Genomic DNA, 16,795 nt, shown 5'->3' with positions numbered 1-16,795 from the left:
CCTGATTTCCCCTTCATGAATTCCTTTACCATTTATACCGTTATACTATTAATGTTATTGATGCCCAGCGTTGTACATATTATAATGATTTTTGATGTTGAGATCCCAATTTGAAAGTGACAAATCCCAGGGACCAGCCTTAATACCTTATGTCACCACACTCCAAAAAAGGAAGATGAAACTGAGAAATGCTTAATAATATCCAAGTTATAAAACATTGTACATTGCAAAACAGGGACACGATGCCCTCCTGTCTTTGAGTCTTGTGGGGTGATAAAAACACAGATCCTTGTGTGCCCTGAGGATCTGCATGGTGGTCATGATAGGTATCTTCTGTTATTAACCACAAATAATAAAAATGCTCAACACAGTAACTACTGGCTTCTGAATAAACCCAGGGGGAAAAGGCTGGTTTGACATGTCTGCCTGGTTACCTCTGCCCCTGCAAATTTATACAGGCTGTAAATTTGATCTAGAGGCTTACCTTGCTCCCTGAACAATGCAACAGGAAAATCTAGCACATGTGAGTCTGAGATCAGTATCCCATGTGCGTCTCAGATCAGAAATTCAGTTCATGAGAGTAAGGAACACCCTAGGAGTGGCCCTTGAGCATTTGGTCAAAAGGGTAAAAGTTCTCCAGAGAAAGGACACATTAAGAAACATTACTTGTTAGCCTTGGAAGCAGCTAATGCCCGTTCCAGATTATCTCTTTTCTCACCTAAGTCTTCTCTCTTCTCACACAACTCACTTAGCTGATTGGAGCCTCTGTGTCTCCATCAATAAACTAGATATACTAAATACTTAGTCACCCAACCACATCCTCACAGGAGGGCTGCAGCTCTCTTGAGAAAACCAGAGAATCCCTGTATATTTTCTACCTGAATCATCACAGTCATAAAGTCATTATTATTTGCAGATTTCTCTTGGTTTGTTGCAGATTTGTCCTGGTTTGTTGCATGCTCTCATTGGAGTTCAGTTTGCAGGAAGATCATTGTTGTACTAGACAGTTACTAACAATCATGTAAATGGAAGAATGAATGATCCTAGGGTCTCTGGCCCTTCGACCCGGGACTCTAATGTAGGATCCAAAGGAGTCCTGTGGGATTTGAAAGGTTGAGAATCCTCAAGGGATAAAGTCTCAAGGCATAATACCTCTTTTCTCACATAACTGGGGAAAGCAATTAAAACAATTAAAGTGCCTGTGATGATCGAGCTCTGGCTTGTGGAGGGAGATCAACAGTTTATTTACATATTTCTACTCACTCTCCTTGATAATACAAAATCAAGTGACATCATTACCTCTAGGGCAGCAATTTGACACAAATATTGGAGGAGAGGGACATGGGCTTTGTCATTAAGCAAGTCAAGTGGATGCCAGGAATTATTCACTCATTTGATTCATCTGAAATAGCTGAATCATTGATGACAGTGATCCACTCATTCAACCATTTATTGATCCCAAAAGGAACTCAACACACCCTTGAGCCCTGGTGTGCAATGTCCATGCAAGAAAATCATGCTTCTACACATGATGTTTTTCAGTCTAATGGAGAAGTTAAACATGAAACAAACACAGAGAACGCATATAGTTATTAATACAACATATAAACGCATATAGTTATTAATACAACAAATGCTGACATGTGGATTGAGGGAGAACAGTAAAAATTTTCTCTTATTTGATTGATTATAATATTTTAACAAGAAAATCACCATTTCAGCCAATGCCTAACAGTATGACAAGAGTCAGTTGGAAGGTTGCTGTACACACAGTAAAAATTTTTTGTAAATACCTCAAGGTGTCAAAAGATGTGGGCAGAATCTAAAGACCCAGATTGAATGTAACAGCTGTATTTTGTTTTCATTTTCTGCTCTGGAGCAAAACCTACAAACAAATCAAAACAAAGTAAGAATCTCATCCCAAAACCAAAGTTACCCACAGCGATGGGTATGGAATGGTATGTATGGATGATGCAAGAATGGTCTGGTTGTAAGAACTGAAGAAATTCTTGAAGCAAAACCCATTTGTGTTGACAATTAGCAACGAACTGAAGACCACTTTATTCCTAGCAACTTGGGAACCTGTATTATTTTGAACAGATTACCTCTGTTTGAACAAGATTCCATTATTGGCAAAAGATAATCCTTATAGACTGAATGGTTTAAAAGTCACAATGCAGCAATTCCTAGAACTTACCTTGTGATATTTAAGCAATAACATCTACCTTAGCGAAACATGTCTGGATGGAATTCTCATGCACCAAGGTACTCACCATGGAACACTTGCTTCTCTTATTACTAGAAATGCATTAAAATATTCCTTTCCTCTAAGTTCATTCCTCTACTAATATATTTATAGTCTGGGGGTACAAGAATAATGTGCAGACACATATATCTAAAGTTAAATGGTGATTTTGTTCAATAGTAATAATATTTGTATAATCCTTCAGAGGCTGGTGCTAATTTTACATGCATATTTGACAAAACCAGTGTTTCCTCAACTACTGGGTGCTAGACCTGCCTTTTATGAAATTCCTGTTAACTTTCTATGAAATGGAGTTAAAAAGAAATGGATTCCATCTAATATGTGGAGAGTTCTTTGGAGCTGGTTTCAGGGAATGGAGCTGGTACAATTCACACAACATCCTGTGTTTAAAACATCCTGCACTGGATACAAAATCAATGCACAAAAATCAGTAGCCTTCCTATACACAAACTATAAATCTGAAGAAGAAGAAATGAAGAAAACCATTCCTTTTAGTATTGAAACAAAACAAAAAATCAAATACCTGAGAATAAACCTAACAAAAGAGTAAAGGACCTATACAAAGAAAACCATAAAACACTGTTAAAAGAAATAGAAGTAGACACAAAGAAATGGAACGAATCCCCTGCTCATGGATCAGAAGAATTAACATTATCAAAATGGCCATCCTACCAAAAGCAATATACAGATTCAATGCTATTCCAATTAAAATTTCAATGTCATTCTTCAAAGAAATAGAAAAATATTGATGAAATTCATATGGAGCCACCAAAACCCCCAAATAACCAAAAAAATCCCGAAAAAAAAATAAGGGAATGGAGGCCTCGCTCTCCCAGATTTCAAACTATGCTACAAAGCTGTAATACTCAAAACTGCATCATATTGGAACCAGAACAGACACACAGACCAATGGAACCAAATAGAAAACCCAGAAATAAGCCCACAGATTTATGGTCAACTAATCTTTGACAAAGGAGCAAAAATATGCACTGGAGCAAAGAAAGTTTGTACAATAAATGGTGCTGGGAAAACTGGGTCGCTACATGCAAAAGAATGAAACTTGACTACTACCTCACCCCATGCACAAAAACCAACTCAAAATGCATTAAAGAATTAGACATAAGACCTGAAACCATAAAATATATAGAAGGACATATAGGCAAAACACTACATGACATGCACATCAAAGACATCTTTACAGACACATCACCCAAAGCAGTGATAGAGAAGGCAAAGATAAAGAGCTGGGACTACATCAAATTAAAGAGCTTCTGCACAGCAAAAGAGACAATAACAAAAAGAAAGAGAAACCCCACCGACTGGGAGAACATTTTTGCACACAACACTAATGATAAAGGACTGATCACAAAAATCTGCAAAGAGCTGATGAGACTCAACAACAAAGAAAATAATCCTGTGAAAAAATGGGCAGAAGAGTTAAAAGGAAACTTCTCCAAAGAGGAAATACAAATGGCCAACAGGCATATGAAAAAATGTTCAACATCATTTGTAATCAGGGAAATGCAAATCAAAACTACCATGAGATACCATCTAACACCAGTGAGAATGGCACATATTAAAAAAACAAGTAACAACAAATGTTGGCGAGGATGTGGAGAAAAATGAACTCTCCTGTACTGTTGGTGGGAGTGCAAACTGGTCCAACCACTTTGGAGAGCTGTGTGGAGATTTCTGGACCTACTAAACATAGAGCTTCCATATGATCCAGCAATTCCACTCCTAGGTATTTACCCAAAGGACACAGAAACATTAATTCCAAAGAGCACATGCACCCCTATGTTTATAGCAGCACTATTTACAATAGCTAAACTTTTGAAACAACCCAATGCCCCAAAATAGATGACTGGATCAAGAAGATGTGGTACATATACACCATGGAATATTACTCACCATTCAAAAAAGATAAACACATGCAATTTGCAGCAACATGGATGGAGCTGGAAGGGGTCATGCTCAGCGAAATAAGCCAGAAAGAAAAAGAAAAATACCGGATGGTCTCACTCAAAGCAGGAATCTAGAAAACCTAAATAAAGGACCAGGAAAAAGAATAAATATAAGAAAGAAAAAATCAAAATCAACAAACAACTATGAACCAGAGACGCACTATGGGGGGGAGTGGGGAAAGGAGGGTTTGGGGTCAAAATAAGGGGGTTGCAATTGTATGGGGAATATAAAAATGAAAAAAAATAATAATAATTAAATAAAAGGTCCTGCACTGTGTTTACTGCTTGGCTTTTGTCATCTGGGTTTATTAGTAAATTTTTAACAAGGAATTCCATGTTATTTGTTCTTATGCTGGGTTCTGCAAATTATGTAACCAAACCTGATTCTTTACATTTAAATTACTTCAGATAAGATTTAGATTTTATGAGAGTAACCTGAAGGGAATGGAGATCCAGTTCTTTTTCTACAAAAGGAAAACCTTTCTCTATCAGTGTGTTGCTGTGATCTTACTTGTGGTTCTGAAGGCCATGTCCCAATATGTAAATCTCTCTACTACATCATAATACAATTTATTAACACTTCAAAGCACAAGAGTTGTAAATGTGAGACTCCACACACGAATGCAAAAATTTCGACTTCACTCTTCCCATGTATGAGTCCAAACTCTAGAAGAATATATACACAGATTATTAGGTCTACATCTATGTATCTATCCATCCACAAAGTGTGTGTGTTCCAACAGTGTTCCCACTCATTTTGTGGGAAAGATATGTCAAAATATAAGCCAACAACTGGGCCTGCCTGGTGGCACAGTCAGCTGAGCGCGGAGCTGTGAAGCTGTCCAAAGTCTCTGCAGTGCAGGTTTGATCCTGGCTGGCCAGAGAGATACCCACATGGCACAGCAGACCTCTTCTGTCCTGCCCAGTGCTCCCTCAGTGAGAACAGCAGTGTGCCTGTTCTGTTCCCCACTCTGTCTCTGGTGAATCCTCTCCCCCTTCTGCACATATGGCCTGTACCCTGGTTCTTATATGCATAAATAAAAAAAAATCTTAGAAAAAAAGAGAAGCCAACACTGGAAGAATTAATATAAAAGAAATCATTTTTAGACTAAGTAATATAATAATTTTCATTAATTGAAAGCATCTCTATCACTGTTAGCCCATCTCTGAGGGATTCCTAGTGTGACATAATTCAAGATTAGAATGTTAGGTTAGATTAAGAGATTGTTAAGGACTGATTAGATCACCATGTAATTTGAGCCTGAGTGGTGACCTCTGAGGGGTGACCTGAGAGCAGAGATGAAGGGAGGAGCATGAGCCATGTCCCTGGATGAGCAGCAAAGATGAAGGGGACGTCCTTACTTTAAAGTAAATGATGTGATTTTTTTGAGTGATAAAATGCTTTAATTATTGTTTCCCTTTTCTTATACCCTGGTCAGTTTTTTAATTACAATTATGACATGAAGTTTTTACTTTTGGATTCTGAGTGAAGAAAAAAGATCATTGAGCCCCCCACAACCCATGTAACAACAATCACTATCCCTAAAAAGAAGAACAAAATAAACAAAACCTTAGTAATAACCCAATACCCAAGAGGGTTGACACACAATTTAAGGGTTAAAATCAAATATTTTAACATACAACAATTTAAAATAAAAGTTAAAAGCACAAGCATAAGGGCTATGCCATTAAAATTATAGCTACATTAAGGGTGTGTGAAGAGATACTAAAATCATTATATTATATTAAAAAAAAGACTAATCTCATTTCTTGAAATCATTCCTCATTATATTTATGGGTGTGATATATATGAGTTTCATGAATGAGGTGTTTCTGGCCATGTACTTAAACATATTTGCGACTGTAAATGTGTGTACTGATGGGAGGATGAATAATTCTGTAAATAAAGAAGTAATGAAATATAATTAAGGAGAAAATATAAAGGAAGAATTATAGGTACAAGTTTGATTCTTCTCAGGCTGTTATTCCTATTTGTCAAGACATGTTTTGTAGATGTAAAGAGAACTAGAGATAAGTACTTTAGGATTATATAAAATTTTTGATCGAGAAAGTCAATATTTCCCTGGATACATCTAAATTGCATGAAAGTGCCTTATTGTTAATTCTATACATGTAGAAATAGGAGCCCTATGGAAGACTTGGCCTTTCCCACAGTTCTTTTAAAGGCGCTCTTAACCTCTTTGTTCCTCAGGCTGTATACCAGCGGATTCAGCATGGGGATGATGATGGCATAGAACATAGATGCGATTTTGTCACTGCCCATAGAATGGCTGGAGTTTGACTCTAAGTACATGAAGATGCTAGTCCCATAGAAGATGGAGATGGCGGTGAGGTGGGAAGCACAGGTGGAAAAGGCCTTCTGATGTCCTTCAGAGGAGTGCATCTTCAGAATGGAGACAAATATAAATAGGTAGGAGATCGAGATGATTGTGGTAGAAAAGATAACATTGATGCCCACAAAAATAAATAAAACCAACTCACTTCTGTGGATGTCTGAGCAGGAGAGAGCCAGGACAGGAGGACCATCACAGAAAAAGTGATTAATGACATTAGATCCACAGAAAGACAGGCTGAATATGTTCCCGATGTGGATGGAGGCATCCACGACACCAAAGACATAACAGCCTATTATCAGACACTCACACACACCTGTGGTCATAATGGTGGCATAATGGAGGGGTTTGCACACGGCTGCATAGCGGTCAAAGGCCATTGCAGACAACAGGAAATTCTCTACAGTGAGAAAGACAGCAAAAAAGAACATCTGAGTAGCACATGCATTGAAGGAAATGACGTTGCTTCCCATAAGGAGTTGAGCCATCACTTTGGGAGTGACAGCTGTGGAGTAACCTAAGTCCACCAGTGACAGGTTACTGAGGAACAAGTACATGGGTGTGTGCAGATGAGAGTCCACGAGGATTAACACGATCATCCCCAAGTTCCCAATCAGAGTGATGAGATAGATGAGGGTGAATACGAAGAAGAGTGGGAGCTGCAGGTCTGGGTCATCAGTTATCCCCACAAAAATGAATTCAGTCACCTCTGTACTGTTCTCCACTGGGGTCATCTGCGGATCATGTGAATGTCCTACAACACTGAGAAAACCATTCTTAGGGACCTCATTATGTCCATTGGACTAATGTGACTTTTATTGGCATTCTGAGATATTAACAATCATTTAACAGCAAAATACTGTTTTAAAATATTGACAGATGATACAGGGTTCAGGATAAGAAGACTTAGGAGCTAATAAGTAACACAAACTTCTGACTTCATCAGTGATTACAAAATGATACGGTAAAGGAATGACTTAATCAAAATCAGTTATTCGTGAGGATATTTTTGCCTCGCAAGGCAAATTTTCAAACACTGAATTGAAATACACATGCAATAATTGAATTCATTACATTTCAATGACCACTTTGCTATTGTCTTTATTGTATAAATAACACTTATATGCAACCAAGGCATAGTTTAATATACCATGTTCTTATCTTCAGTATTCTCATAAAAGATATAGAATCTCATAAAAGATATAGAATTTTACCACACAGTGGGCTACTACAGAAATTTATGTACAAGGAATAAAGACATGGAAATAATAAAATGAAAAGTATTGGTCTAAACAAGACACACTGGATAACGACAATGCCAACTCTAGCTCCACCACGCACTGGATGGTTAAGTTGGATCTTTCTCACTAACAATCAGCCTTCAGTTTTCTCTTGAACTCATTATCATTCTGGATCTATGATGCAGACTGGTATTTAAGGTTTGACACATCAAGGTGAGGATAGATTTGTTGGTCTATATATGAACTGAAAATCTGCATGATTTAATGTAGCCATTGCATATTAACGTGAAATCTAATGTCCTGTATCCTTACCAATTCATTTGCTTATATCCACTCTCATAGTCCTTCTGTACCCTCCCTTTTTTCATACACTAGTCTTCTTCTAACTATACATTGGCTAGTCCAGCTAACCAAGTAAAAGTCTATTTTTCAAGTCATTTTGCATAGCTATAGAGTCTGAGCCTCAGTATTCCAAAGTGTAATATGGGAACAGCAATATAGCCTGACAGTTAGCAAGCTTTGAGTTAACATAGATTTTCATAATGTTTGAAGACAGTGAACAGCTTTACCTTAGGATCCATTGTGCAGGTGAGGTCAAGGAGGACTTCCATGAGAGAATGAAATCTGGGATCTTGTCACCTCACCCATTGCATTTTCTGTTGCATTAACCTCACTAGTCTATGCAAGAGATGATGGTGATCTGGATTAAGGTGTTAATGAGAAAAGTAAGGAGCAAGTACTCAATTCAAAATATATTTTAAATATATCTAGATCATTAATTGGAGCTTGAACATGGTGAAAATCTGGATCTGGATAAAACAATCTACTGAAAATCATTTCCTTTTCTAAAAAATCATCTTTCTTTTCCACAAAGTGAAGGAAAGGGTCTTAATCCAACATTTTCTGATGTGGAGGTGAGGAGGATATTAATTGTAGATCTCCTCCCCTGGTCAAATTAACGTACTGCTAAGAATAAGAATTTGTAATTTTCTTTGAGACATTTTTTGATCTCTTATGACTCATCTTATAATGGGGATTGTCTTACAGACCATACAAACATAGTGCTCTGGACATAAAAAGTGCAATCTTCCTTACATGATGTCTATGTCCTGATTCAATCTCACTATATCTTCAAGAATTGACACAGATTTCAAAATTTCCAATAAATCTTCAGCAACTCCACATGGCAAGATAATCTCATTTACATTATAGCCCTTTAGCTGTTAATCAAACTGGGTGTCCCAAGTCAGAAAATATTCACAGCAGGAAATACAGTCTTAAGATCTCTTCATACTGTAAATTCCATAAATTCTTCCATCTTGTGTGAGATTGACACATCTTTCCTCAGTGGACTTTTATAATTGGTTTACTGGCCTCATTTCCCCTTCATGTATTCCTTTACCATTTACCGTTATACTATTAATGTCATTGATGCCCAGTGTTCTCCATATTGTAATGATTTTTGATGTTGAGATCCCATTTGAAAGTGACAAAGCCCAGGGACCAGCCTAAATAACTGATGTCACCACACTCCAAAAAAGGTAGATGAAACTGAGAAATGCTTAATAATATCCAAGTTATAAAACATTGTACATTGCAAAACAGGGACATGATGCCCTCCTGTCTTTGAATCTTGTGGGGTGATAAATGCATGTGTTCCCTGAGGATCTGCATGGTGGTCATGATAGGTATCTTCTGTTACTAACCACAAATAATAAAAATGCTCAACACAGTAACTACTTGCTTCTGAATAAACCCAGGGGGAAACGGCTGATTTGACATGTCTGCCTGGTTACCTCTGCCCCTGCAAATTTATACAGGCTGTAAATTTGATCTAGAGGCTTACCTTGCTCCCTGAACAATGCAACAGGAAAATCTAGCACATTCCCATGTGAGTCTCAGATCAGAAATTCAGTTCATGAGAGTAAGGAACACCCTAGGAGTAGCCCTTGAGCATTTGGTCAAAAGGGTAAAAGTTCTCCAGAGCAAGGACACATTAAGAAACATTACTTGTTAGCCTTGGAAGTAGCTAATGCCTGTTCCAGATTCTCTCTCTTCTCGCCTAAGTCTTCTCTCTTCTCACACAACTCACTTAGCTGATTGGAACCTCTGTGTCTCCATCAATAAACTAGATATACTAAAGACTTAGTCAACCAACCACCTCCTCACGGGAGGGCTGCAGCTCTCTTGAGAAAACCAGAGAATCCCTGTATATTTTGTACCAGAATCATCACGGTTATAATTAAGGTCATTATTATTTGCAGATTTGTCCTGGTTTGTTGCATGCTTTCATTGGAGTTCAGTTTGCAGGAAGATCATTGTTGTACTAGACAGTTACTAACAATCATGTAAATGGAAGAATGAATGATCCTAGGGTCTCTGGCCCTTTGACCCGGGACTCTAATGTAGGATCCAAAGGAGTCCTGTGGGATTTGAAAGGTTGAGAATCCTTAAGGCATAAAGTCTCAAGGCATAATACCTCTTTTCTCACATAACTGGGGAAAGCAATTAAAACAATTAAAGTGCCTGTGATGATCGAGCTCTGGCTTGTGGAGGGAGAGCAACAGTTTATTTACATATTTCTACTCACTCTCCTTGATAATACAAAATCAAGTGACATCATTACCTCTAGGGCAGCAATTTGACACAAATATTAGAGGAGAGGGACACGGGCTTTGTCATTAAGCAAGTCAAGTGGATGCCAGGAATTATTCACTCATTTGATTCATCTGAAATAGTTGTATCATGATGATAGTGATCCACTCATTCAACCATTTATTGATCCCAAAAGGATTTCAACACACCCTTGAGCCTTGGTGTGCAATGTCCATGCAAGAGAATCATGCTTCTAAGCATGATGTTTTTCAGTCTAATGGAGAAGTTAAACATGAAACAAACACAGAGATACGCATATAGTTATTAATACAACAAATGCTGACATGTGGATTGAGGGAGAACAGTAAAAATTTTCTCTTATTTGATTGATTATAATATTTTAACAAGAAAATCACCATTTCAGCCAATGCCTAACAGTATGACAAGAGACAGTTGGAAGGTTGCTGTACACACTGTGAAAATTTTTTGTAAATACCTCAAGGTGTCAAAAGATTTGGGCAGAATCTAAAGACCCAGATTGAATGTAACAGCTGTATTTTGTTTTCATTTTCTGCTCTGGAGCAAAACCTACAAACAAATCAAAACAAAGTAAGAATCTCATCCCAAAACCAAAGTTACCCACAGCGATGGTCATGGAATGGTATGTATGGATGATGCAAGAATGGTCTGGTTGTAAGAACTGAAGAAATTCTTGAAGCAAAACCCATTTGTGTTGACAATTAGCAACGAACTGAAGACCACTTTATTCCTAGCAACTTGGGAACCTGTATTATTTTGAACAGATGACCTCTGTTTGAACAAGAATCCATCACTGGAAAAAGATAATCCTTATAGACTGTATGGTTTAAAAGTCACAATGCAGCAATTCCTAGAACTTACCTTGTGATATTTGAGCAATAACATCTATCTTAGCGAAACATGTCTGGATGGAATTCTCATGCACCAAGGTACTCACCATGGAACACTTGCTTCTCTTATTACTAGAAATGCATTAAAATATTTCTTTTCTCTAAGTTCATTCCTCTACTAATATATTTATAGTATGGGGGTACGAGAATAATGTGCAGACACATATATCTAAAGTTAAATGGTGATTTTTGTTCAATAGTAATAATATTTGTATAATCCTTCAGGGGCTGGTGCTAATTTTACATGCATATTTGACAAAAACAGTGTTTCCTCAACTACTGGGTGCTATACCTGCCTTTTATTAAATTCCTGTTAACTTTCTATGACAAGGAGTTTAAGAGAAATGGATCCCATCTAATATGTGGAGAGCTCTTTGGAGCTGGTTTCAGGGCATGGAACTGGTACAATTCACACAACATCCTGTGTGTAAAAGGTCCTGCACTGGGTTTACTGCTTGGCTTTTGTCAACTGGGAATTATTAGTAAATTTTTTAACAAGGTGTTACATGTTGTTTGTTCTATGCTGGGTTCCACAAATTATGTAATCAGCCCTGATTCTTTACATTTAAATTACTTCAAATAAGATTTAGATTTTGTGAGAGTAACCTGAAGGGAATGGCGATCCAGTTCTTTTTCTACGAAAGGAAAACCTTTCTCTATCAAACAGTGTGTTGCTGTGATCTTACACTTGCTCCTATGCCATGTCCCAATATGTAAATCTCTCTACTACATCATAATACGATTTATTAACACTTCAAAGCACAAAAGTTGTAAATGTGAGACTCCAGACACCAATGCAAAAAATTTTGACTTCACTCTTCCCATGTATGAGTCCAAGCTCTAGAAGAATATATACACAGATTATTAGAATTCTACATCTATGTATCTATCCATCTATAATGTGTGTGTTCCAACAGTGTTCCCAATCATTTTGTGGGAAAGAAATTTCAAAATATAAGCTAACAATTGGGCCTCCCTGGTGGTACAGCCAGTTGAGGGCAGAGCTGTGAAGCTGGCCAAAGCCTCTGCAGTGCAGATTTGATCCTGGCCAGCCAGAGAGATACCCACATGGCACAGCAGACCTCTTCTGTCCTGCCCACTGCTCCCTCTGCAGTGTGTTTCAGTCAGTCTGCTTGTTCTGTTCCCCATTCTGTCTCTGGTGAATCCTCTCCCCCTCCTGCACATATGGCCTGTACCCTGGTTCTTGTGTGCATAAATAAAAAAATCTTAAAAAAAAAGAGAAGCCAACACTGGAAGAATTAATATAAAAGAAATCACTTTTAGACTCAGTAATATAATAATTTTCTTTAATTGAAAGCATCTCTATCACTGTTAGCCCATCTCTGAGGGATTCCTAGTGTGACATACATCAAGATTAGAAAGTTAGGTTAGGGCCTCCCCGGTGGCGCATCAGTTGAGCGCTGGGTTGAGAAGCTGCCCACGTCCTCTGCAGCGCTGGTTCGCTCCCCGGCCACAGCCGAGGGTCCCACATGGCACGCAGACCTCTCCTGCAGCCTGCTGCTCCCCTCAGCAGTATACTTCGGTCCTTCTCCCTGCTCTGCTCTCCACTCTGGCTCTGGTGAATTCTCTCACCCTCCCTCACTTCTGACTGTACCCAGTGCTTGTATAAATAAATAAATCTGAAAGAAAGAAAGAGAGAAAGAAAGAGAGAAAGAAAGAGAGAAAGAAAGAGAAAGAGAGAAAGAAAGAGAAAGAAAGAAAGAAAGAAAGAAAGAAAGAAAGAAAGAAAGAAAGAAAGAAAGAAAGAAAGAAAGAAAGAAAGAAAGAAAGAAAGAAAGAAAGAAAGAAAGAAAGAAAGAAAGAAAGAAAGAAAGAAAGAAAGAAAGAAAGAAAGAAAGAAAGAAAGAAAGAAAGAAAGAAAGAAAGAAAGAAAGAAAGAAAGAAAGAAAGAAAGAAAGAAAGAAAGAAAGAAAGAAAGAAAGAAAGAAAGAAAGAAAGAAAGAAAGAAAGAAAGAAAGAAAGAAAGAAAGAAAGAAAGAAAGAAAGAAAGAAAGAAAGAAGAAAGAAAGAAAAGAAGAAAGAAAAGAAAGTTAGGTTAGATTAAGAGATTGTTAAGGACTGATTAGATCTCCATGTAATTTGAGCCTGAGTGGTGACCTGTGAGGGGTGACCTGAGAACAGAGATAAAGGGAGGAGCATGAGCCATGTCCCTGGATGAGCAGCAAAGATGAAGGGGCCGTCCTTACTTTAAAGTAAATGATGTGGGCCTCCCAGGTGGCGCAGCGGTTGAGCGCTGGGTTGCGAAGCTGCCCGCGGCTGCAGCGCCGGTTCGATCCCCGGCTGCTCCCCGGCCACCAGAGGAGGGTCCCACATGGCGCGCAGATCTCTCCTGCCACCCGCTGCTCCCCTCAGCAGTGTACTTCAGTCCTTCTGCCTGCTCTGCTCCCCGCTCTGACTCTGGTGAATTCTCTCACCCTCCCGCGCTTCTGACTGTACCCAGTGCATGTATAAGCAAAACAAACAAACAAACAAAATAAATAAATAAATAAAAACATGCCTCTATTAAAAAAAATAAATAAATAAAGTAAATGATGTGATTTTTTTTGAGTGATAAAATGCTTTAATTATTGTTTCCCTTTTCTTATACTCTGGTCAGTTTTTTAATTACAATTATGACATGAAGTTTTTACTTTTGGATTCTGAGTGAAGAAAAATGATCATTGAGCCCCCCACAACCCATGTAACAACAATCACTATCCCTGAAAAGAAGAACAAAATAAACAAAACCTTAGTAATAACCCAATACCCAGGAGGGTTGATACCCACTTTAAGGGTTAAAATCAAATACTTTAACATACAACAATTTAAAATAAAAGTTAAAAGCACAAGCATAAGGGCTATGCCATTAAAATTATAGCTACATTAAGGGTGTGTGAAGAGATACTAAAATCACTATATTATATTAAAAATAGACTAATCTCATTTCTTGAAATCATTCCTCAATATACTTATGGGTGTGATATATATGAGTTTCATGAATGAGGTGTTTCTGGCCATGTACTTAAACATATTTGCGACTGTAAATGTGTAAATGTACTGATGGGAGGATGAATAATTCTGTAAATAAAGAAGTAATGAAATATAATTAAGGAGAAATTTTAAAAGAAGAATTATAGGTACATGTTAGATTCTTCTCAAGTTGTTATTCCTATTTGTCAAGACATGTTTTGTAGACGTAAGAAAGAACTAGAGAGAAGTACTTTAGGATGATATAAAATTGTTGATCGAGAAAGTCAATATTTCCCTGGATACATCTAAATTGATTAAGAATGTCTTATTGTTGTTCTATACATGTAGAAATATGAGCCCTATGGAAGACTTGGCCTTTCCCACAGTTCTTTTAAAGGCACTCTTAACCTCTTTGTTCCTCAGGCTGTACACCAGTGGATTCAGCATGGGGATGATGATGGCATAGAACATAGACGCCATTTTGCCACTGCCCATAGAATGGCTGGAGTTTGATTCTAAGTACATGAAGATGCCAGTCCCATAGAAGATGGAGATGGCGGTGAGGTGGGAAGCACAGGTGGAAAAGGCCTTCTGATGTCCTTTAGAGGAGTGCATCTTCAGGATGGTGACAAATATAAACAGGTAGGAGATCGAGATGATCGTGGTGGAAAAGATAACATTGATGCCCACGAAAATAAATATAACCTTCTCACTTCTGTGGATATCTGAGCAGGAGAGAGCCAGGACAGGAGGACCATCACAGAAAAAGTGATTAATGACATTGGATCTACAGAAAGACAGGCTGAATATGTTCCAGATGTGGATGGAGGCATCCATGAAAGCAATGACATAACAACCTATTATCAGACACTCACACACTCCTGTGGTCATAATGGTGGCATAATGGAGGGGTTTGCACACAGCTGCATAGCGGTCAAAGGCCATTACAGCCAAGAGGTAAGTTTCTACAGTAAGAAAGACAGCAAAAAAGAACAGCTGAGTAGCACATGCATTGAAGGAAATGACATTGCTTCCCATAAGGAGTTGAGCCATCACTTTGGGAGTGACAGCTGTGGAGTAACCTAAGTCCGCCAGTGACAGGTTACTGAGGAACAAGTACATGGGTGTGTGCAGATGAGAGTCCACAAGGATCAACACGATCATCCCCAAGTTCCCAATCAGAGTGATGATATAGATGAGGGTGAATACGAAGAAGAGTGGGAGCTGCAGGTCTGGGTCATCAGTTATCCCCACAAAAATGAATACAGTCACTGCTGTACTGTTCTCCATTGGGGTCATCTGCGGATCATGTGAATGTCCTACAACACTGAGAAAAGAGGAAGTGGGTTGCAACCATTCTTAGGGACCTCATTATGTTCATTGGACTAATGTGACTTTTATTGGCATTCTCATATATTAACAAGCATTTAACAACAAAATACTGTTTTAAAATATTGACAGATCATACAGTGTTCAGGATAAAAAGACTTAAGAGCTAATACATAACCCAAACTTCTGTCTTCATAAGTGATTACACAACAATATGATAGAAGAATGACAATCAAAATCATTTATTCATGAGGATATGTTTACCTCCCAAGTCAAATTTTCAAACACTGAAATGAAATACTCAGGCAATAATTGAATTCATTACATGTCAATTACCATTTTGCTATTGTCTTTGTTGTATTAAAAACAGTTACATGCTACCAAGATAGAGTTTAATATACCATGTTCTTAGGTTCAATATTCTCATAAAGAGATATAGAATGTATTTTACCATACAGTGGGCTACTACAGAAATTTATGTACAAGGAATAAAGACATGGAAATAATAAAATGAAAAGTACTGGTCTAGACAAGACACATTGGGATGCCAACTCTAGCTCCACCACATACTGGATGATCAAGTTAGATCTTGCTCATTATCAATCAGCCTTCAGTTTTCTCTTGAACTCATTATCACTCAGGATATAGGATGCAGACTGGTCTTTAAGGTATGACACAGCAAGATGAGGATATATTTGTTGGTCTTTGTTTGAACTGAAGGGCTGCATGTTTTAATGTAACCAGTGCATATTAGAGTGACATCTAATGTCTTTTATCCTTACCAATTCATTTGCTTCTATCCAAATTCCTTCAACTCTCATATTCCTTCTGTACCCCCTTCACGGATTTTAACAATATTCCTGTTCTGCCTATATAGGGGCCTCTCCAGCTATCCCAAGTAAAAGGCCATTTATTTCTGAGTCATTAATCATAAATATTGTGTTGAAGCCTTACTTTTCTGTGTGTCAAATGGAGATAATATTGTCTGCCATTTGATAAGCATTCAATAACATAGATTCTCTTCAAGTTTGAAGACAGTGGCCAGTTTTACCTCGGGACCCATTGTGTAGGTGAGGTCAAGGAGGGCTTCCATGGAGAATATCTGGGATTCTGTCATCTCACACATTGCATTTTCCTTTGCATTAAC

General features: G+C 38.0%; 2 protein-coding genes across 2 annotated transcripts; both read right to left on the bottom strand.

The window, feature by feature from the left end:
* Positions 1-6,355: 6,355 nt before the first annotated feature.
* Positions 6,356-7,318, bottom strand: LOC311167011 (olfactory receptor 5B12-like; the record flags this gene model as incomplete). The annotated part of the gene is made up of 1 exon (XM_084227757.1): positions 6,356-7,318. One exon carries the CDS (start codon positions 7,316-7,318, stop codon positions 6,356-6,358), a length of 963 nt encoding a protein of 320 aa, XP_084083883.1.
* Positions 7,319-14,655: 7,337 nt separating this feature from the next.
* LOC311188500 (olfactory receptor 5B12-like) lies at positions 14,656-15,618 on the bottom strand (the record flags this gene model as incomplete). The annotated part of the gene is made up of 1 exon (XM_084259678.1): positions 14,656-15,618. The coding sequence occupies one exon, from the start codon at positions 15,616-15,618 to the stop codon at positions 14,656-14,658; it is 963 nt and encodes a 320-aa protein (XP_084115804.1).
* Positions 15,619-16,795: the final 1,177 nt, after the last annotated feature.

The sequence above is a fragment of the Talpa europaea genome (assembly GCF_964194135.1).
Source record: "Talpa europaea genome assembly, chromosome: 1".
Lineage (NCBI taxonomy): Eukaryota > Metazoa > Chordata > Mammalia > Eulipotyphla > Talpidae > Talpa > Talpa europaea.
This window is presented reverse-complemented; position numbering and strand designations above follow the sequence as displayed.